General features: G+C 25.1%; 2 protein-coding genes and 1 long non-coding RNA gene across 4 annotated transcripts; 2 read left to right on the top strand and 1 right to left on the bottom strand.

Moving 5' to 3' along the window:
• Nucleotides 1-15,676: 15,676 nt before the first annotated feature.
• LOC106334120 lies at nt 15,677-17,368 on the top strand. Of its 2 annotated transcripts, XR_001268528.1 has the most exons (5): nt 15,677-15,798; nt 15,894-15,987; nt 16,366-16,401; nt 16,705-16,815; nt 17,133-17,368. It is a non-coding gene; the product is annotated as an uncharacterized LOC106334120 (long non-coding RNA). The 2 variants fall into 2 exon arrangements; XR_001268529.1 differs by lacking the exon at nt 16,366-16,401.
• A 3,649-nt stretch (nt 17,369-21,017) lies between these two features.
• On the top strand, nt 21,018-21,902 carry LOC106328952. The gene is made up of 2 exons (XM_013767500.1): nt 21,018-21,336; nt 21,413-21,902. The coding sequence occupies exons 1-2, from the start codon at nt 21,181-21,183 to the stop codon at nt 21,503-21,505; spliced, it is 249 nt and encodes an 82-aa protein (XP_013622954.1). The 5' UTR covers nt 21,018-21,180; the 3' UTR covers nt 21,506-21,902.
• Nucleotides 21,903-22,102: 200 nt separating this feature from the next.
• Nucleotides 22,103-23,988, bottom strand: LOC106328951. The gene is made up of 2 exons (XM_013767499.1): nt 23,166-23,988; nt 22,103-22,427 (listed from the first exon to the last, which is right to left on the bottom strand). Exons 1-2 carry the CDS (start codon nt 23,820-23,822, stop codon nt 22,311-22,313), a joined length of 774 nt encoding a protein of 257 aa, XP_013622953.1. The 5' UTR covers nt 23,823-23,988; the 3' UTR covers nt 22,103-22,310.
• Between the last annotated feature and the right edge of the window lie 438 nt (nt 23,989-24,426).

Raw genomic sequence — 24,426 nt, 5'->3', positions numbered from 1 at the left:
AAGATCCATTCAGTATTTATGTCGGGTTCGGATCGGTTCGGATTCATTTTTATCGGATCGGATTCGATTCGGGTTTTCGGGTTCAGTTTATTTGTCCAGCCCGAGTAAAATGTTTTGAACTAGAGATCCTTGTTATATTACAATCGGAAGCATTCATTTGTTTTATAAACTTACCAGAGCCTCTGAGAACAGTTTCCCGAATTGGGAAAAAGCGTAATTCAACCGAACAATTTTGGTCATGCCAAATACAACTTCAAACTTCTTTCAATAACTCAAAATACTACTCCGAGTAACAAATCATTACTTACCGTTAAAATGGCAAAACAATGTCGTTTTGTGCCTAGATAAAATTAAAAAAACAAAATTGAAGGATAAAATTTTCGAATCCTATGATAGACACTCACTTAACAAAACCCACTACCCACTAGCTCAGATTATATTTATACACTAATACTACAACATTTATGTACATACAAGTTAGTGCACTGAAACACTTTTGACGTAGATAATTTCCAGTAATCATTCTCGCAACCATGAATTCGACCAAAGAAGCTTCGTGGAGTCGAGGTGTTTCAACTAAATCATTGAGCTATGAGAAAACAGTAATATTTGTGGATAGTTGAGTATTTTTTTTGAAATTTTCATCAATAGGTTGTATTTTAAATAATTTTCTTAAAAGCCGCTATTTGTGGATATTTGCGTATTCTTTCAGAGTTTTTCATTAATATGTTGTATTTTTAAATAATTTTCTGAAAAATTGTTATTTTTAGAAAGTTTTCATTTTTTCAGAGAAATATTGTAGATTTGGGTTTGTGGTTTAAAAGTGAAGATAACAAGAATATTTATGGATATTTGAGTATTCTTTCAGAATTATTCATAAAGTTGTATTTTTAAATAATTTCCTTAAAAACAGCTATTTTTGGAAACTTTTCATTTTATAGAAAAATATTGTAGATTTGGGTTTGTGATTTAGAAATTAGGATAACAAGAATATTTTTCGATATATGAATATTCTTTTCAGAGTTTCTCATCAATATGTTGTATTTTAAAATAATTCTCTTAAAAATTGCTATTTTGAAAACTTTTCATTTTATAGAGAAATATTGTAGATTTGGGTTTGTGGTTTAGAAATTAAGATAACAAGAATATTTGTGGATAGTTGAGTTTTTCAGAGTTTTTTTGTCAATAGGTTGTATTTTAAATTAATTTTCTTAAAAACTGCTATTTTTGGAAAGTTTACATTCGTTAGAGAAATATTATAGATTTGAGTTTGTGGTTTAGAAATTACGATAACATGAATATTTGTGGATAGTTGAGTATTTTTTTCCAGAAATTTACATCAATATGTTGTATTTTAAATAATTTTCTTAAAAGCCGCTATTTTGGAAAGTTTTCATTTTTTGAGAGAAATATTGTAGATTTGAGTTTATGATTTAGAAATTAGGATAACCAGAATATTTGTGGATAGTTGAGTATTCTTTTAGATTTTTTCATCAATAGGTTGTATTTTTAAATATTTTTCTTAAAACTGCTATTTTTAGAAAGTTTTCATGTTTTTAGAGAAATATTGTAGATTTAGGTTTGTGGTTTAGAAATTAAGATAACAAGAATATTTGTGGATATTTAAGTATTCTTTCAGAATTATTCATAAATATGTTGTATTTTTAAATAATTTTCTTAAAAACTGTTATTTTTTGAAAGTTTTCATTTTGGGAGAATATTGTAGATTTGAGTTTTCGATTTAGAAATTAGAATAAAAGAATTTTTATGGATAGGTGATTATTCTTTCAGAATTTTTCATCAATATGTTATATTTTAAATAATTTTCTTAAAAACCGCTATTTTTGTAAAGTTTGCATTTTTATAGAGAAATATTATATATTTGAGTTTGTGGTTTAGAAATTAAGATAACTGAAATATTTGTGGATAGTTGAGTATTATTTCAGAGTTTTTCATCTATAGATTGTATTTTTTAATAATTTTCTTAAAAACTGCTATTTTTAGAAAGTTTTCATTATTAGAGAAATATTATAGGTTTGAGTTTGTAGTTTAGAAATGAAGATAACAAGAATATTTGTGGATATTTGAGTATTCTTTCAGAATTATTCATCAATATTTTGTATTTTTCAATAATTTTCTTAAAAACTGCTATTTTTGGAAAGTTTTCATTATTAGAGAAATATTATAGATTTGAGTTTGTAGTTTAGAAATTAAGATAACAAAAATATTTGTGGATATTTGAGTATTCTTTCAGAATTATTCATCAATATATTGTATTTTTAAATATTGTTTTTAAAAACTGCTATTTTTGGAAAGTTTTCATATTTTTTTTGAGAAATATTGTAGATTTGGGTTTGTGGTTTAGAAATTATGATCACACGAATATTTGTGGATAGTCGATTATTCTTTCAGAGATTTTCATCAATAGGTTGTATTTTTAAATAATTTTCTTAAAAACTGCTATTTTTGGAAAGTTTACATTTATTAGAGAAATATTATAGATTTGAATTTGTGGTTTAGAAATTACGATAAAAAGAGTATTTGTGGAATTTTGAGTATTCTTTCAGAATTATTCATCAATATGTTGTATTTTAAAATATTTTTCTTAAAAACTGCTATTTTTGGAAAGTTTGCATTTTTTTTTAGAGAAATATTATAGATTTTAGTTTGTGGTTTAGAAATTAAGATAACATGAATATTTGTGGATAGTTGAGTATTTTTTTTTCAGAAATTTTCATAGAAAGGTTGTATTTTAAATAATTTTCTTAAAATTCGCTATTTTTGGGAAGTTTTCGTTTTTGAGAGAAATAATGTATATTTGAGTTTATGATTTAGAAATTAGGATAGCACGAATATTTGTGAATAGTTGATTATTATTTCGGAGATTTTCATCAATAGGTTGAAATTTTAAATAATTTTCTTAAAAACTGTTATTTTTAGAAAGTTTTCATTGCTGAGAGAAATATTGTAGATTAGGGTTTGTGGTTTAGAAATTAAGATAACAAGAATATTTGTGGATAGTTGATTGTTTTTTTCAGAAATTTTCTTCAATATGTTATATTTTAAATAATTTTCTTAAAAGTCGATATTTTTAGAAAGTTTTAATATTTTGAGAGAAATATTATAGATTTGAGTTTGTGTGTTAGAAATTAAGATAATTGGTATATTTGTGGATAGTTGATTAATCTTTCAGAGTTTTTCATCAATAGATTGTATTTTTAAATAATTTTCTTAAAGAGAGATATTTTTAGAAAGTTTTCATTTTTAGAGAAATATTGTAGAAAAACCCAAATCTACAATATTTCTCTAAAAAATGAAAACTTTCTAAAAATATCAGTTTTTAAAAAAATTATTTAAAAATACAATCTATTGATGAAAAACTTTGAAAGATTAATCAACTATCCACAAATATACCAGTTGATGAAAACCTCTGAAAGAATAATCAACTATCCACAAATATACAACCTATTGATGAAAATCTCTGAAAAAATAATCAACTATCCAAAAATATTCATGTTATCTTAATTTCTAAACCACAAACCCAAATCTACAATATTTCTATAAAAAAAATGAAAACTTTTCCAAAATAGCAGTTTTTAAGAAAATTATTTAAAAATACATCATATTGATGAATAATTCTGAAAGAATACTCAAATATCCAAAAATATTCTTGTTATCTAAATTTCTAAACCACAAACTCAAATCTAATATATTTCTCTAAAAAATGAAAATTTTCTAGAAATAGCAGTTTTTTCAAAAAATATTTAAAAATACAACCTATTGATGAAAATTTCTGAAAGAATAATAACCTACCCACAAATATTCTTGTTATCTTAATTTCTAAATCATAAACTCAAATCTACAGTATTTCTCTAAAAAATGAAAACTTAAAAAAAAACAGTTTTTAAGTAAATCATTTAAAAATACAATATAATAATGAAAATTTCTGAACAAAATACTCAACTATCCACAAATATTTCTGTTATCTTAATTTCTAAACCACAAACTCAAATCTACAATATTTCTCTAAAAAGTGGAAACTTTTAAAAAATAGCAGTTTTATTAAGATTATTTAAAAATACAACATATTGATGAATAATTCTGAAAATACTTAAATATCCACAAATATTGTTGTTATCTTATTTTCTAAACCACAAACATAAACCTAAAATATTTTTCTAAAAAATGAAAACTTTTTAAAAATAACAGCTTTTCAGAAAATTATTTTAAAATACAATATATTGATGAATAGATATGAAAGAATACTCAAATATCCCCAAATATTCTTGTTATCATAATTTCTAAACCATAAACCCAAATCTTCAATATTTCTTTAAAAAATGAAAACTTTCTAAAAATAGCAATTTTTAAGAAAATTGTTTAAAAATACAACATATTGATGAATAATTCTGAAAGATTACTCAAATATACACAAATATTCTTATCATCTTAATTTCTAAACCACAAACCAAATTCTACAATATTTCTCTAAAAAAAAACCTTTTCAAAAATAGTAGTTTTTAAGAAAATTATTTAAAAAGAAAACATATTGATGAATAATTCTGAAAGAGTACTAAAATATCCACTAATATTCTTGTTATCTTAATTTCTAAACCACAAACCCATATCTACAATATTTCTCTAAAAAATGAAAACTTTCTAAAAATGGCAGTTTTTAAGAAAATTATTTAAAAAATACAAACTATTGAGGAAAATCTCTTAAAGAACAATCAACTATCCACAAATATTCGTGTTATCCTAATTTCTAAATCATAAACTCAAATATACAATATTTCTTTCAAAAACGAAAGCTTTCCAAAGATAGCGGATTTTAAAAAAATTATTTAAAATACAAACTGTTGATGAAAATATCTGAAAAAAATACTCAACTATCCACAAATATTTCTGTTATCTTAATTTCTAAACCACAAACTCAAATCTATAATATTTCTCTATAAAATGCAAACTTTCCAAAATTATTAGTTTTTAAGAAAAATATTTTAAATACAACACATTGATAAATAATTATGAAAGAATACTCAAATATCCACAAATACTCTTGTTATCTTAATTTCTAAACCACAAACCTAAATCTACTATATTTTTCTAAAAAATGAAAACTTTCCAATAATAGCAAGTTTTAAGAAAATTATTTTAAAATTCAACCTATTGATGAAAAACTCTAAAAGAATACTCAATTATCCACAAATATTCCAGTTACCTGAATTTCTAAACTACAAATTCAAATCTATAATATTTTTCTGAAAAAATGAAAATTTTCCAAAAATAGCGGCTTTTAAGAAAATTATTTAAAATATAACATATTGAAGAAAATTTCTGAAAAAAATAACTATCCACAAATAGTCATGTTATCTTAATTTCTAAACCACAAACTCAAATATACAATATTTCTCTCAAAAAATGAAAACTATCCAAAAATAGCAGATTTTAAGAAAATTATTTAAAATATAAAACATTGAAAAAATTTCTGAAAAGAATACTCAAATATCCACAAATATTTGTGTTATCCTAATTTCTAAACCACAAACTCAAATCTACAATATTTCTCTAAAAAATGAGAACTTTCCAAAAATAGCAGTTTTTAAAAAAATTATTTAAAAATACAACATATTAATGAATAATTCTGAAAATACTCAACTATCCACAAATACTCTGGTTATCTTAATTTCTAAACCACAAACCCAAATCTACAATATTTCTCTAAAAAATGAAAACTTTCCAAAAATATCAGTTTTAAGAAAACTATTTAAAAATTCAACCTATTGATGAAAAACTCTAAAAGAATACTCAAATATCCACAAATATTCCAGTTTTCTGAATTTCTAAACCACAAACCCAAATCTATAATATTTTTCTAAAAAATGAAAAAATTTCAAAAATAACGGCTTTTAAGAAAATTATTTAAAACATAACATATTGAAGAAAATTTCTGAAAAACATAACTATCCACAAATAGTCCTGTTATCTTAATTTCTAAACCACAAACTTAAATCTACAATATTTCTCTCAAAAACTGAAAACTTTCCAAAAAATAGCGGATTTTAAGAAAATTATTTAAAATATAAAATATTGAAGAAAATTTCTGAAAAAAATACTCAAATATCCACAAATATTCTTGTTATCTTAATTTCTAAATCACAAACCCAAATCTACAATATTTCCCTAAAAAATAAAAACTTTCTAAAAATAGCAGTTTTTATGAAAATTATTTAAAAATACAACATATTGATGAATAAATATGGAACAATACTCAAATATTCTCAAATATTTTTGTTATCTTAATTTCTAAACCACAAATCTAATATATTTTTCTTAAAAATGAAAACTTTTTAAAAATTGAATTTTTTTAAAAAAATTATTTAGAAATACAACCTATTGTGGAAAATCTCTGAAAGAATAACCACAAACCCAAATTTACAATATTTCTCTAAAAAAATGCAAACTTTCCGAAAAAAATAGAAGTTTTAAGAAAATTATTTTAAAATAGAATATATTGATGATAACTCTGAAAGAATACTCAATTATCCACAAATATTCTTGTTATCTTATTTTCTAAACCACAAACTCTAATCTATAATAGTTCTCTAAAAAATGAAAATTTTCCAAAAATAGCACTTTTTAAGAATTTTATTTAAAAATACAACATATTTATGAATAATTCAGAAAGAATACTCAAATATCCACAAATATTCTTGTTATCTTAATTTCTAAACCACAAACCCAAATCTACAATATTTCTCTAAAAAATGAAAACTTTCTAAAAATAGCAGTTTTAAAGAAAATTATTTAAAACTACAACATATTGTTGAAAATCTCTGAAAGAATAATCAAGTATCCGAAAATATTCTTGTTATCTTAATTTCTAAACCACAAACTCAAATCTATAATATTTCTCTAAAAATAAAAACTTTCCAAAAATAGCAATTTTTAATAAAATTAATAAAAAATACAACCTATTGATGAAAATTTCTAGAAAAAAAACCCAACTATCCACAAATATTCCTGTTATCTTATTTTCTAAACCACAAACCCAAATTGATGAATTATTCTGAAATGATACTCAAATATCCACAAATACTCTTGTTATCTTAATTTCTAAACCACAAACCCAAATCTGCAATATTTCTGTAAAAAATTAAAACTTTCTAAAAATAGCAGTTTTAAAAAAATTAATTAAAAATACAAACTATTCTGGTTATCCTAATTTCTAAACCACAAACTCTAATCTACAATATTCCTCTAAAAAAATGCAAACTTTCTAAAATAGAAGTTTTTAAGAAAATTGGTATAAAATACAATATATTGATGAATAAATTTGAAAGATTACTCAACTATCCACAAATATTCTTGTTATCTTGTTTTCAAAACCTCAAACTCAAATCTAAAATATTTCTCTAAAAAATGGAAAACTTTCCAAAAATAGCAGTTTTTAAGAAGATTATTTAAAAATACAACATATTGATGAATAATTCTGAAAAAATACTCAAATATCCACAAATATTCTTGTTATTTTAATTTCTAAACCACAAACTCAAATCTACAATATTTCTCTAAAAAATGAAAACTTCCAAAAATAACAGTTTTTAAGAAAATTATTTAAAAATACAATCGATTGATGAAAATCTCTGAAAAAATAATCAACAAACCGAAAATATTCGTGTTATCCTACTTTCTAAACCACAAACCCAAATCTACAATACTTCTATAAAAAATGAATTTCTTTCATAAATAGCAGTTTATAAGAAAATTATTTAAAAATAGAACATATTGATGAATAATTCTGAAAGAATACTCAAATATCCACAAATCTTCTTGTTATCTTAATTTCTAAACCACAAACCCAGATCTACAATATTTCTCTAAAAAATGAAAATTTTCTAAAAATGGCAGTTTTTAAGAAAATTATTTAAAAATACAACATATTGAGAAAAATCTCTGAAAGAAAAAATCAACTATCCACAAATCTTCTTGTTATCTTAATTTCTAAACTACAAATCCAGATCTACAATATTTCTCTAAATAATGAAACCTTTCTAAAAACGGGAGTTTTTAAGAAAATTATTTAAAAATACACCTATTGAGGAAAATCTCTGAAAGCAAAAATCAACTATCCACAAATATTCGTGTTATCCTAATTTCTAAATCATAAACTCAAATATACAATATTTCTTTCAAAAATGAAAGCTTTCTAAAGATAGCGGCTTTTAAAAAAATTATTTAAAATACAAACTGTTGATGAAAATATCTGAAAAAAATCCTCAACTATCCACAAATATTCCTGTTATCTTAATTTCTAAACCACAAACTCAGATCTATAATATTTCTCTATAAAAATGCAAACTTTCCAAAATTATTAGTTTTTAAGAAAATTATGAAAGAATACTCAAATATCCACAAATACGCCAGTTATCTGAATTTCTAAACCACAAACTCAAATCTATAATATTTTTCTGAAAAATGAAAATTTTCCAAAAATAGTGGCTTTTAAGAAAATTATTTAAAATATAACATATTGAAGAAAATTTCTGAAAAAAATAACAATCCACAAATAGTCCTGTTATTTTAATTTCCAAACCACAAACTCAAATCTACAATATTTCTTTCAAAAACGAAAACTTTCCAAAGATAGCGGCTTTTAAAGAAATTATTTAAAATACAAACTGTTGATGAAAATATCTGAAAAAAATACACAACTATCCTCAAATATTCATGTTATCTTAATTTCTCTATAAAAATACAAACTTTCCAAAATTATTAGTTTTTAGGAAAATTATTTAAAATACAACACATTGATAAATAATTATGAAAAATACTCAAATATCGACAAATACTCTTGTTTTCTTAATTTTTAATCCACAAACTCAAATCTACAATATTTCTCTAAAAAATGAAAGCTTTCTAAAAATATCAGTTTTTAAGAAAATTATTAAAAACTACAACCTATTGATGAAAATCTATGAAATAATTATCAACTACCCGAAAATATTCGTGTTGTCCGAATTTCTAAACCACAAATCTAATATATTTCTCTAAAAAATGAAAACTTTCTAAAAATAGCAGTTTTTAAGAAAATTATTTGAAAAAACAACCTATTGATGAAAATCTCTGCAACAATAATCAACTATCCACAAATATTCGTGTTATCCTAATTTCTAAATCATAAACTCAAATCTACAATATTTCTCTAAAATGAAAACTTTCTAAAAATAACAGCTTTTCAGAAAATTATTTTAAAATACAATATATTGATGAATAGATATGAAAGAATACTCAAATATCCCCAAATATTCTTGTTATCTTAATTTCTAAACCATAAACCCAAATTTTCAATATTTCTCTAAAAAATGAAAACTTTTTAGAAATAGCAGTTTTAAAGAAAATTGCTTAAAATTATATCATATTGAAGAATAGTTCTGAAAGAATACTCAAATATCCACAAATATTCTTGTTATCTTAATTTCTAAACCACAAACCCAAATCTACAATATTTCTCTAAAAAAAGGAAAACTTTGCAAAAATAGCAATTTTTAAGAAAATTATTTAAAAATACAACAAAGTGATGAATAATTCTGAAAGAATACTCAAGTATCCACAAATATTCTTGTTATCTTAATTTCTAAACCACAAACCCAGATCTACAATATTTCTCTAAAAAATGAAAACTTTCTAAAAATGGCATTTTTTAAGAAAATTATTTTAAAATACAACCTATTGATGAAAATCTCTGAAAGAACAATCAACTATCCACTAATATTTGTTTTATCCTAATTTCTAAATCATAAACTCAAATATACAATATTTCTTTCAAAAACGAAAATTTTCCAAAGATAGCGGCTTTTAAAGAAATTATTTAAAATACAAAATGTTGATGAAAATATCTGAAAAAAATACTCAACTATCCACAAATATTCCTGTTATCTTAATTTCTAAACCACAAACTCAAATCTATAATATTTCTCTATAAAAATACAAACTTTCCAAAATTATTAGTTTTAAAGAAAATTATTTAAAATACAACACATTGATAAATAATTATGAAAAAATACTCAAATATCCACAAATACTCTTGTTTTCTTAATTTTTAAACCACAAACCCAAATCTACAATATTTCTCTAAAAAATGAAAATTTTCTAAAAATAGCAGTTTTTTAAAAAAATATTTAAAAATTCAACCTATTGATAAAAAACTATGTAAGAATACTAATATATCCAAAAATATTCCAGTTATCTGAATTTTTAAACCACAAACTCAAATCTATAATATTTTTCTGAAAAAATAAAAAATTTCCAAAAATAGCGGCTTTTAAGAAAATTATTTAAAATAAAACATATTGAAGAAAATTTCTGAAAACATAATTATCCGCAAATAGTCCCGTTATCTTAATTTCTAAACCACAAACTCAAATCTACAATATTTCTCTCAAAAAATGAAAACTTTCCAAAAATAGCGGCTTTTAAGAAAATTATTTAAAATATAAAATATTGAAGAAAATTTCTGAAAAAAATACTCAAATATCCACAAATATTCTTGTTATCTTAATTTCTAAACCACAAACCCAAATCTACAATATTTCCCTAAAAAATGAAAATTTTCTAAAAATAGCAGTTTTAAGAAAAATATTTAAAAATACAACATATTGATGAATAAATCTGAAAGAATACTTAAATATTCTCAAATATTCTTATTATCTTAATTTCTAAACCACAAATCTAATATATTTCTCTAAAAAATGAAAACTTTCTAAAAATAGAAGTTTTTAAGAAAATTATTTGAAAATATAACCAATTGATGAAAATCTCTGAAAGACTACTCAAATATCCAAAAATATTCTTGTTATCTTAATTTCTAAACCACAAACCCAAATCTACAATATTTCTCTGAAAAATGAAAACTTTCCAAAAAGAGCAGTTTTTAAGAAAATTATTTAAAAATACAACCTATTGATGAAAATTTCTGAAACAAATATCCAACTATCCACAAATATTCCTGTTATCTTAATTTCTAAACCACAAACCCAAATCTATAATATTTCTTTATAAAAATGCAAACTTTCAAAAAATAGCAGTTTTTAAGAAAATTATTAAAAAATACAATCTATTGATGAATAATTCTGAAAGGATACTAAAATATCCACAAATACTCTTGCTATCTTAATTTCTAGACCACAAACCCAAATCTACAATATTTCTCTAAAAAATAAAAACTTTCTAAAAATAGCAGTTTTTAAGAAGTTTATTTAAATATACAAACTATTGATGAACATTTCTGGAAAAAATACTCAACTATCCACAAATATTCGTCTTATCCTAATTTCTAAACCACAAACTCAAATCTACAATATTTCTCTAAAAAAATGCAAACTTTCCAAAAATAGAAATTTATAAGAAAATTATTTAAAAATACAATATATTGATGAATAACTATGAAAGAATACTCAAATATCCACAAATATTCTTGTTATCTTATTTTCTAAACCACAAACTCAAATCAACAATATTTCTCTAAAAAATGAAAATTTTCCAAACATAACAGTTTTTAAGAAAATTATTTAAAAATACAACATATTGATGAAGAATTCTGAAAGAATACTCAAATACCCACAAATATTCTTTTTATCTTATTTTATAAACCACAAACTCAAATCTACAATATTTCTCTAAAAAATGAAAACTTTCTAAAATAGCAGTTTTTAAAAAAATTAATTAAAAATATAACCTATTGATGAAAATCTCTGAAAGAATAATCAACTATCCGAAAATGTTCGTGTAATCCTGATTTCTAAACCACAAACCCGAATCAACAATATTTCTACAAAAAAATGAAAACTTTCCAAAAATAGCAGTTTTTAAGAAAACTATTTAAAAATATAAACTATTGATGAAAATTTATGAAAGAATACTCAAATATTCACAAATATTCTTGTTATCTCAATTTTTAAACCACAAATCTAATATATTTCTCTAAAAATGAAAACTTTCTAAAAATAACAGTTTTTAAGAAAATTATTTAAAAATACAACCTATTGATGAAAATCTCTGAAAGAATAATCAACTATCCACAAATATTCGTGCTAATCCTATTTTCTAAATCTTAAACTCAAATCTACAATATTTTTCCCAAAATAGCAGGTTTTAAGAAAATCATTTAAAAATACAACAAATTAAGGAAAATTTCTGAACAAAATACTCAACTATCCACAAATATTTCTGTTATCTTAATTTCTAAACCACAAACCCCAATATACAATATTTCCCTAAAAATGAGTTTAAGATTTAGAAAATAGGATAACACGAATATTTGTGGATAGTTGATTATTCTTTAAGATATTTTCATCAATAGGTTGTATTTTTAAATAATTTTCTTAAAAACTGTTATTTTTAGAAAGTTTTCATTTTTTAGAGAAATATATTTGATTTGTGGTTTAGAAATTAAGATAACAAGAATATTTGTGAATATTTGAGTATTCTTTCAGAATTATTCATCAATATGTTGTATTTTTAAATAAGTTTCTTAAAAACTGCTATTTTTGGAAAGTTTTCATTTTTTTATAGAAATATTGTAGATTTGGGTTTGTGGTTTAGAAATTAGGATAACACGAATATTTTCGGATAGTTGATTATTCTTTCAGAGATTTTCATCAATAGGTTATATTTTTAAATAATTTTCTTAAAAACTGCTATTTTTAGAAAGTTTTCATTTTTTAAAGAAATATTGTAGATTTGAGTTTGTGGTTTAGAAAATAAGATAACAAGAATATTTGTGGATATTTGAGTATTCTTTCAGAGTTATTCATCAATATATTGTATTTTTGAATAATTTTCTTAAAAACATCTATTTTTGGAAAGTTTGCATTTTTTTAGAGAAATATTGTAAATTTGAGTTTGTGGTTTAGAAATTAGGATAACATGATTATTTGTGGATAGTTGAGTATTTTTCCAGAAATTTTCATCAATATTTTGTATTTTTAAATAATTTTCTTAAAAACTACTATTTTTAGAAAGTTTTCATTTTTTAGAGAAATATTGTAGATTTGAGTTTGTGGTTTAGAAATTAAGATAACAAGAGTATTTGTGGATGTTCGAGTATTCTTTCAGAATTATTCATCAATAGGTTGTATTTTTTAATAATTTTCTTAAAAACTGCTATTTTTGAAAAGTTTGCATTTTTATAGAGAAATATTATAGATTTGGGTTTGTGGTTTAGAAATTAAGATAACATGAATATTTTCGGATAGTTGATTATTCTTTCAGAGATTTTCATCAATATGTTGTATATTTGTGGATAGTTGATTATTCTTTCAGAGGTTTTCATCAACTGGTATATTTGTGGATAGTTGGGTATTTTTCTCAGAAATTTTCATCAATAGGTTGTATTTTTAAATAATTTTCTTAACAACTGCTATTTTTGGAAAGTTTTCATTTTTTAGAGAAATATTGTAGATTTGGGTTTGTGGTTTAGAAATTAAGATAACATGAACATTTGTGGGTAGATGAGTATCCATTGAAAATTTTTCATCAATATGTTGTATTTTTAAATAATTTTCGTAAACACTGCTATTTTTGGAAAGTTTTTTAGAAAAATATTGTAGATTTCGATATGTGATTTTGAAATTAAGATAACAAGAATATTTGTGGATATTTGAGTATTCTTTCAAAGTTATTCATCAATATACTGTATTTTAAAATATTTTTCTTAAAAACTTCTATTTTTGGAAAGTTTACATTTTTTTAGAGAAATATTGTAGATTTGGGTTTGTGGTTTAGAAATTAAGATAACAAGAATATTTTCGGATAGTTGATTATTCTTTCAGAGATTTTCAACAATAGGTTGTATTTTTAAATAGTTTTCTTTAAAACTGCTATTTTTAGAAAGTTTTCATTTTTTAGAAAAATATTGTAGATTTGGGTTTGTGGTTTAGAAAATAAGATAACAAGAATATTTATGGATATTTGAGTATCCTTTCAGAATTATTCATCAATATGTTGTATTTTTAAATGATCTTCTTAAAAACTGTTATTTTGGAAAATTTCCATTTTTTAGAGAAATATTGTAGATTTGAGTTTGTGGTTTGGAAAATAAGATAACAAGAATATTTGTGGATAGTTGAGTTTTCTTTCAGAGTTATTCATCAATATATTGTATTTTAAAATAATTTTCTTAAAAACTTCTATTTTTGGAAAGTTTGCATTTTTTAGAGAAAATTTTTTGATTTGGGTTTGTGGTTTAGAAATTAGGATAACAGGATTATTTGTGGATAATTGAGTATTTTTCCAGAAATTTTCATCAATATTTTGTATTTTTAAATAATTTTCTTAAAAACAACTATTTTTAGAAAGTTTTCATTTTTTAGAGAAATATTGTAGATTTGAGTTTATGGTTTAGAAATTAAGATAACAAGAGTATTTGTGGAAGTTCGAGTATCCTTTCAGAATTATTCATCATTTGGTTGTATTTTTTAATAATTTTCTTAAAAACTGCTATTTTTGAAAAGTTTGCATTTTTATAGAGAAATATTATAGATTTGGGTTTGTGGTTTAGAAATTAAGATAACGTAAATATTTGTGGATAGTTGGGTATTTTTTTCAGAAATTTTCATTAATAGGTTGTATTTTTAAATAATAATCAACTATCCATAAATATTCTTGTTATCTTAATTTCTAAACCACAAAACCAAATCTACAATATTTCTCTAAAAAATGAAAACTTTCTAAAAATAGCAGTTTTAAGGAAAATTATTTAAAAATACAACCTATTGTTAAAAATCTCTGAAAGAATAATCAACTATCCGAAAATATTCTTGTTATTTTATTTTCTAAGCCACAAACCCAAATCTACAATATTTCTCTAAAAAAATGCAACCTTTCCAAAAATAGAAGTTTTTAAGAAAAATATTTTAAAATACAGTATGTTGATGAATAACTCTGAAAGAATACTCAAATATCCACAAATATTCTTGTTATCTTAATTTCTCAACCACAAACTCAAATCTACAATATTTCTCAAAAAAATGTAAATATTCCAAAAATAGCAGTATTTATGAAAATTATATAAAAATACAACAAAACTATGAAATAATACTCAAATATCCACAAATATTCTTGTTATCTTAATTTCTAAACCACAAACCGAAATCTACGATATTTCTCTAAAAAAGGAAAACTTTCCAAAAATAGCAGTTTTAAAGAAAATTATTTAAAAATACAACCTATTGATGAATAATTCTTAAAGAATACTCAACTATCCACAAATATTCTGGTTATCCTAATTTCTAAGTCATAAACTCAAATCTACAATATTTCTCTACAACAATGAAAACTTTCCAAAAATCCTAGCTTTAAAGAAAATTATTTAAAATATAACATATTGATGAAAATTTCTAAAACAATACTCAACTATCGACAAATATTGTTGTTATCCCTTATATACTAAATCGCAAGTCGCCTAACGAATCAAAATCTGCCACGTAATTAATATTTATTTTTTTTAAAAAATAAATCAATCAAAACTAGAAAACGCCTAGAACAAATATAATAACTACCTACTATTTTTCTTCTTCATCCACGATCTCTTATTTTCCTATTTTCGTTCCATTTAAAAACCCTAATTCAAAATTGGCATAAATCATTTACTTTAAAATCCCAAGTTTTTCTCATCCAAAACCAATTGATTTCACGATCTCTAAAACCGTTCCGGCTCCTTCTATTATAAAACTCACCATGAACTTCATCTTTCCTACCTTCTCTTACGTAACTTTTTCTTCTATTCATGGATTCTAGGTAATTGCAGTTGTAGAGGTTTAGACACGTCTCTTTTTCATCTCAATTCAATCTTCTATACATATTTTCATCCTAAATGTGACCCTTTTTTGCAGGAAACATATCAAAACTTATACTTAAGTTTCCGTTCTATAAGAATCTAAGGAGAAAAGCTTGAACGTTTTCAGATATTCAACTTATAATGTTCAGGTGAGTTATGAAATTAGCACTATACATATGGATCTCAAACCATGTTCTAACAAGTAAAATTCATTTTGAATAGGAAAATACTTTACATTGCTTGACAATTGATCCTTCATGCTTTGTCTACAGCAGCCTCATGAAAAATAGAGCTTTAATTATGTTTGATTTTTAATATAAAACCAGGTTATAACCTGATATGAAGTCATTGTTAAATCCATTCCGGAAGTGTATTTAATTTTTGTATATCAAAACATTATGCGATTAAAAATACACTTATAGGATATATATGTTCGTATTTATTTAGGTGTTCTGTTCCAACTTTAAATCTGAAAAATACATAGTTGTATTGTATGTCTTATATTTAGGTGTGGTTTGTCATATTAGGAGGATTCCATCAGGAAGATTTGAGGAGCAATAGAGGTATAAGATACGTCAGCATGTATATCTTCTTACAATTTTTAATGCCATTTTGGATCTTGCTATATGTTTTGGTTTTTACTTAATCATCCCGAGTCATTATTAACTATAATGTGCATGTTGTGGTTGAGATAGATTTTGTCTCTGTTCTGCAACTATATGTGTTCCTATGGTTCATCTTCACTAAAGCTGGAAAGATAATATACAGTGAGAATTGTAATGTTTCAAAGACCATAACGTTCAAAAGAGGGATATTTATCAGGGAGAATTTTTGTCATACTTAGAACATTTCTAACATATTTTCAGGCACTATGTTGGCAGTTGAGCTCTTAAAGAATCATGTCGTTCTTCTAACATAGAGCTGCAAACAACCTTTGAATGGAGTCCCTAATTCCCTAGATCAGATTTCTTGTCAATGTAAGTGTCAATTAAGAATATGCTTTGATATGTGTCAACTAAGAACAGATTTCTTTCATAAAGCCATTTTGATTCGAGTTTTTAATGGATGTTTGATGTTTGATGTCTCAATCATATCTTGTGTATAATTTATCATTTGTCAGTTAGAATTTAAAATTATAGCAGCATACTTTGGTAGTAAAGATCACATATTCTCAAACTAATGTGTAAAGTAATTTAAATTACGTGTTACATGCTGATTTTTTTTAAGGTCTTATTGTTTTGATTGGATTTGCACAATTGTTTTTCTGAACTTTGATTTGTAAAATTGTTTACAGGGAGATTTTTAATGAAGCACTAGATTGAATTACTGGAAACAGAAAGGAAAAGACATAAATTGCTCATAAACATGTTAGGAATTAGAGAAAATACAAGAAAATCCTAAGAGCAAGAAAAAATGTAGTTAAGAAAGCTTCAAATTAGTATTTGCCTTGGACAAAGTAATTTATATTAGTACTGAACTTAAAACGATCGAAAGTAATATTTATGTTTATTTTTATTTTGTTCTGCTACGTTTTATATATGTAAATGATGTGTGTAATATATAGTTTTTTAACAGTTTATATATTTAACTAATCAGTTTTTTTGCAAGAAAAATTATTTCCGTGCGTAGCACGGGGCCTACACTAGTATTAATTTATAAACCACAAAGTCAAATGTACAATATTTCTCTAAAAAAATGTAAATATTCCAAAAATAACAGTTTTCATGAAAATTATATAAAAATACCACAAAACTATGAAATAATATTCAACTATCCACAAATATTCTTGTTATCCAAATTTCTAAATCATAAACTCAAATCTACAATATTTCTCTATAAAATGAAAAGTTCCCAAAAATAAGAGTTTTTAAAAATTATTATTTAAAAATGCAACATGTTGATGAAAAATTCTCAATGAATACTCATATACCCACAAATATTCTTATTATCCTAATTTCTAAATCACAAACGTGAATCTACAATATTTGTCTAAAAATGAAAACTTTCCAGAATAGAAATTTTTAAGAAAATTATTTCAAAATATAACATATTGATGAAACATTCTGAAAGAATAATCACCTATCCATAAAAAATCTTTTTATCCTAATTTCTAAATCGAAAACCCAAATCTACAATATTTCTCCAAAAAGGAAAACTTTACAAAAATCACAATTTTTAAGAAAAATATTTAAAAATATAACATATTGATGAATAATTCTGAAAGAATACTCAAATATCCACAAATATTATTGTTATCTTAATTTATAAACCACAAACTTAAATCTACAATATTTCTCTAAAAATTAAAACTTTCCAAAAATAACAGTTTTTATTATGAAAGAATACTCAACTATCCACAAAAATTCTTGTTATCCTAATTTCTAAATCATAAACTCAAATCTACAATATTTATCTATAAAATGAAAAGTTTCCAAAAATAGGAGTTTTAAAGAAAATTATTTAAAAATACAACATATTGTTGAAAAAATCTCAATGAATACTCATCTACCTACAAATATTCTTATTATCCTAATTTCTAAATCATAAACCTAAATCTACAATATTTGTCTAAAATGAAAAACTTTCTAAAATAGCAATTTTTAAGAAAAGTATTTAAAAATATAACATATCGATGAAAAATTCTGAAAGAGTAATCACCTATCCATAAAAATTCTTTTTATCCTAATTTATAAATCGAAAACCCAAATCTATAATATTTCTCCAAAAAGGAAAACTTTCCAAAATTGCAGATTTTAAGAAAATTATTTAAAAATACAACATATTGATGAATAATTCTGAACGAATACTCAAATATCCATAAATATTCTTGTTATCTTAATTTCTAAACCACAAACTCAAATGTATAATATTTCTCTAAAAAAATGTAAACTTTCTAAAATAGCAGTTTTTAAGAATTGTTTAAAAAATACAACCTATTGATAAAAAACCCTGAAAGAATACTCAACTATCCACAAATATTCTTGTTATCTTAAGTTCTAAACCACAAACCCAAATCTACAATATTTATTTACAAAATAAAAAATTTCCAAAAATAGCAGTTTTTAAGAATTTTTTTTAAAAATACAACATATTGATGAAAAACTTTGAAAGAATACTCCTCTTTTTTTTTGTCGATGGTTAATTATGCTATTACAAATTATGAGAAATATTACATTCTACAGCCTACAATTCTACTTGCCTTATGAAGATTCACGTCTGACTGCATCACCGTGAGCCATCTTATGAGATCCATGCGTGACGATACTCCTTACGCCATGACGAAGGTGTCATGTATGCTTTTCTCTGTAAATCTGCATAATTCGCCTTTTGCTGAGATTCGAAACTCAGACCTCCTGGTGTAGAAACATTAATGAACTCTTACTCAAACCATTGGACTAAAGGAGCTCCCACTCAAACTCTGAAAGAATACTCCTCTATCAACAAATATTCTTGTTATCCTAATTTGTAAATCACAAACTCAAATCTACAATATTTTAATATAAAATGAAAAGTTTCCAAAAATAGTAGTTTTTAAGAAAATTATTTAAAATACGACCTATTGATGAAAATTTCTGAAAAAATACTCAACTTTCCACAAATATTATTGTTATCTTAATTTATAAACCACAAACTCAAATCTACAATATTTCTCTAAAAAATGGAAAATTTTCCAAAATCAGCAGTTTTTACGAAAATTATATAAAAATACAGCAAAACTATGAAAGAATACTCAACTATCCACAAATATTCTTGTTATCCTAATTTCTAAATCATAAACTCAAATCTACAATATTTCTCTATAAAATGAAAAGTTTCCAAAAATATGAGTTTTTAAGAAAATTATTTTAAAATACAACTTATTGATGAAAATTTCTCAATGAATACTTATATACCCAAAAATATTCTTATTATCCTAATTTCTAAATCACAAACCTAAATCTACAATATTTGTATAAAAATGAAAATTTTCCAAAATAGCGGTTTTAAAGAAAATTATTTAAAATACAACCTATTGATGAAAAACTCTAAAAGAATACTCAACTATTCACAAATATTCTTTTAATCTTAATTTATAAATTTTAAACTCAAATCTAAAATATTTTTCTATAAAATGAAAAGTTTCCAAAAATAGCAGTTTTTTAAAAAAATTATATAAAAATACAACATATAGATGAAAAATTCTGAAAAAATACTCTTCTACCCAAAAATATTCTTATTATCCTAATTTCCAATCACAAACTCAAATCTACAATATTTATCTAAAATGAAATTTTTTCAGAATAGCAGTTTTTTAAAAAAAATATTTTAAAATATAACATATTGATAAAAAAATTCTGAAAGAATAATCACCTATCCATAAAAAATTTTTTATCCTGATTATCATATTTATAGAGAAATATCGTAAATTTGAGATTGTGATTTAAAAACTAGAATAACAAAAAAATTTGTTGATATAATCGCATTCTTTTAAAAATATTGATCAATATGTCGTATTTTTAAAAAAAATTATTATATTTAGAAAGTTATCATATTTATCGGGGAATATTGTAGATTTGAGATTGTGATTTGGAAATTAGAATAACAAGAAATTTTATTGATAGATAATCTTTGAGAATTAATGATCAATAGGTTTTATTTAAAATAAATCACAATCCCAAAGATGCCTAACAAAACGAGTTGAGACTTTGTATGAAGATCTATTGTCAATTCTATAATTGCGTAGCGTTGACAAAACTTATATCAATCATACATGAACATGATTCAAATAGTTTACAAGAGGTAGTTGAAGTCATCCCCTTGTAGACTTTCCCCCCATTCTTATATATATATTTTTTTGTTCACTTTCCCCACTTTTATATCTATTTACTTATTTTTCCCCATAAATAGTGACGATTACACATAGACCTCTTTACTTTTGGATGTTTATATCAAAACACACCCTCTATTTTTCAGTTCAATTTATCAAATTTTGTTTTAATCCTTTTTGGTTGATATCTACTACTCTTTCTAATTGGTAATTAGAATATTTAATTCAGAAATTTCTTCATATTAAGATAATTTCATAGAATTTAAGGACATATTTTAAATAATAAAAAATATCGGGGTTGTTTTATAAAATGTGGACTTATTAAATATGTCGGAATACCAAGTCATGTTCCTCCCTCCCTATTGCTGAAAAATTCAGAAACGCGGTGAGAGGGAGACATGATGTAAATCTCTCAGCTCCTTAAAATTCTCCTTTCTTTCGCTTTCTCTTTCGAACCCTAGATTGTTCAACGTTTCTTGTTTGACTCATTGAGATCAAATCCATTTTCCTTTCTTCTTAATTCTTCTTGATAATAATGTGTCCGTTGAGATTCCTGTTGGTGTTCTTCTCTGCGGTTCTCGCCGGATATTTCGCGTGGAAGACGGTGAGCTCTTCGCCTGAAATCTTCTCAGAAGACGACGACGGCTCACCGGTCGAATTGAATGAGAAACAAGGACTCTGTTCCAAAAAGGTACTTGCTTTCCGTTGAGAATTCTGGTTTTCTAATTTCTTCGTTTTTATAATTTCTTTAATTCGATTTTAAACAGGAGATGGAGAAGGGGTTCTGGGTGTTCGTCGACATGGCCAGCGGGAAATACCTTTGGAGGAATCTCAAGCTGATGAGCGAGAAAGCGATTTAGTTCAAAATGATTTCGATCTCTTCCTTGTGCAGAAAGTTAAAGAAGAAGGTTCATATTATATGCTTAGATGAGTTCATAAAGTAACCCTCTGTTTTTGTTCTAATACTCACCCTGATTTTTTTTTTGTAATTTTGATACTTGTGTGTTGTAAATCTGGCAACAAAATTAATCAAAAGTTTGTAACTTTCAACCAATCTCTTCTCTTTTCCTATTCAATCATCAGATCATAAAAAATTGCAATAAACAACCAAATATACAGCATGTGCGTCTTAATTATTTTCATTTTTGCGTCGACTTGGAGCTTGATTATTGACATGTAGAGGAGGGTGAGCATGCCTAGCTAAATTGGAGCTAACCCATATAGCCACTACCACAAGATTACAAGAACCACCACACTCCACATGTAGACCAGCTGTAAATGATACTTCATGGCATCTTCATGAAGGTTACACCGGTTGATGTTTACACTGCATTCCAAGAATTAAGGCACTTAGATATTGAGTCATGGAAGGGAAGAAAAAAGCTTTTATAAGGAATAGTCACTTCGTAGGAACTATACACTTTCATCATATCAGGAACATTTTCATGCATGGTCGATTTTATAACCAATCAGTAATTGTATAATCTCGTGTACATCATCGTTCACAAAATTTACATTCGAAAAACAATGTAGAATTTATAAACATTATTTATTGAATTTCCTAGATTCATACAGTATATATAAGAGCCTGTTTGGTAATTTAAACAGTACTAGGCATTTTGGATCTGATGTTTTTATTATTCCAAACGGATATGGCTTGTGATCTCAAAGTGCATCATAGTATCCTCCAAAAGATATCTGAGCTCTTGCCAATGGAAGACCTTTCATCACAGAGATTGCGTCGTTTAGCTTTGTTGCATGCTTCACCACTTCATTCATTCGCTGCAATAGTGCAACATAAAATGATTAAAATAATGTATTCATTCATATAAATCAACTTCAAATACAGTCATACAATTACAACGAGTTTCAACATTTAGAAGAAGAAAAAGTCTGCCCCATGACTAGCTTTTAAGATGATTGATTCCGTAGAAACATGCATGTTCGTTAGTGTTCTTAAATGCATTAATCTCCCATTAATGTTATACCAACTCGATCTCAAAGAAAACATCTCTAACGTCAACGATGACGTTTTATAAAACGGATTCTAGTGTGACATTGACGCAAGAGAAGATAAACACAAAACGTGTAAAGAGAAAATAAGTATCTTCTCTACAATTATTTATTGTTCATTATCACTTAGACACGTAATTAGCCATCACCGCCAGAACCATCCTTATCACTTTGGTCGAATCAAAGACACAAACCACTCTTCTGATCAAGCATCTTCTTCCAGTTTAACCAAGTAAATAAATTGTCTAAGTTGAGATTTATCCTTTACAACACTTAGCTAATAAAAGAAGCATACCAAACTTAGTGATCATTTGTAAATAGTATTGATTTATCCAAATAGATCAAAATCTCAAACCACTTTTTAAATTTGGATTAATGGGACAAATTTAAATGTAATTTGAAGCTAATGCGATCTGGTTAAAGCACACCACTACGTAAGATGGACTTGGTTCTTTAACAATATGATTTTGGATTTAGAATCATTAATTAAGAGAAAATATTATTTACCTTATTATCATCAGAGTAAATCTGGAACCTGAGGATCTGGTTCTGGTTCTTGTTCCGACAACCCTGGATGTTATTGTTGTGTCCAAGGAAGAAGACACAGAAGGTGGCAGCAGCAGCAGCAACACCAAATGAGCATATAGCTCCAATCCCATGAAGACCCATCTTCCACACATTCATTTTCTCACCATATTTCACATTTTCATCCGAATCAACCTCTTTCTTGCTGCTCAAGCCACCGCCTTCTTCAACCTCTGTTCCCATCTCATCATGGTACTCTCCTCCTAAGGCATAGTGTTTCTCATCGTTCTGAGGCATAGGACTTGTTAACCTCTCCGGTAAGTCTATTTTCATGTCGACAAATTCGTTTTCCTTCTCTGTTTTGAAGGTTAATCTCGGAGACGGAACAGAGTCCTGGTTCTTCTTGTGGTCTGTCTCGTCCACGGTGGACACGGGTTCCCAAGTTACGGGAACATGGATGAGCTGAGTGGGGACCAACTCTGTTTTTCCGACAGAATCTTGTGTTGGGCAGATGAAGTAATCCATGTCGAAGTTGTTTTCGGTATTTCTAATGATCTTCATCGCTGCCTCATGATCCTCTTCATGATCAAGATCCTTGTAGGGATTCTTGGGGAGTATTTCCCAATCTTCTAGATCCATCCTTTCCCAGTAAGAAAAAAGAAACAATTTTTAAAAAGCTCTGTTTTGGAAGAGACCTCTCTCACTCTCTCTTTGTTGTGAAGGAGGTTTCTAGATCCTTTAATAGAGTAAAGAAGAAGAGACCAAATGAATATAGGTGAAACTGTAGATGTACTTCAATGTTTTTTTTTTTAGGTTTGGGCGGTGAGGTAAGTCTTTTAGAGCTTATCTATCTACACATGAAGTGACAAAAAGGAGATGTAACTTTTTTTTGGACCCACGTTAAGAAGTATCAATTGTCTTCTTTGACCAGATTACTTCTCAACCATTGGTTTTAAGAAAAATATTCAGTGATCAAATCATGTTTTAGTTAGATATGAAGAATCTTTCAGTACTAAGTTTTTATACTAATGAAAATTGGATGGTAGTTTTGAGTTTATAGATTGAGACGTGTTTCTAGAGGACTAGAGAAGACGAGAGACTTCAAGTATAAGCTTTCGTATTTTTGAATAAGTTTCTAAAACTTTCAAGTACATTAACAAACTTTTGTAGTTAACAATTCCAATGAAAAAGGAAGCAGAGATTACGTGTGATACAAGTCACATATTTAAATTGTTTTTCAGGT

The sequence above is a fragment of the Brassica oleracea genome, chromosome C3 (assembly GCF_000695525.1).
Source record: "Brassica oleracea var. oleracea cultivar TO1000 chromosome C3, BOL, whole genome shotgun sequence".
Lineage (NCBI taxonomy): Eukaryota > Viridiplantae > Streptophyta > Magnoliopsida > Brassicales > Brassicaceae > Brassica > Brassica oleracea.
This window is presented reverse-complemented; position numbering and strand designations above follow the sequence as displayed.

Excerpts from the sequence above, each read along its gene's own strand:
- LOC106328952 (XM_013767500.1), top strand. The coding sequence starts at position 21,181 with ATGTGTCCGTTGAGATTCCTGTTGGTGTTCTTCTCTGCGGTTCTCGCC. Across the intron at positions 21,337-21,412 it reads AAGGACTCTGTTCCAAAAAG|GAGATGGAGAAGGGGTTCTG; the intron begins GTACTTGCTTTC and ends GATTTTAAACAG.
- LOC106328951 (XM_013767499.1), bottom strand. The coding sequence starts at position 23,822 with ATGGATCTAGAAGATTGGGAAATACTCCCCAAGAATCCCTACAAGGAT. Across the intron at positions 22,428-23,165 it reads TTTACTCTGATGATAATAAG|CGAATGAATGAAGTGGTGAA; the intron begins GTAAATAATATT and ends GCACTATTGCAG.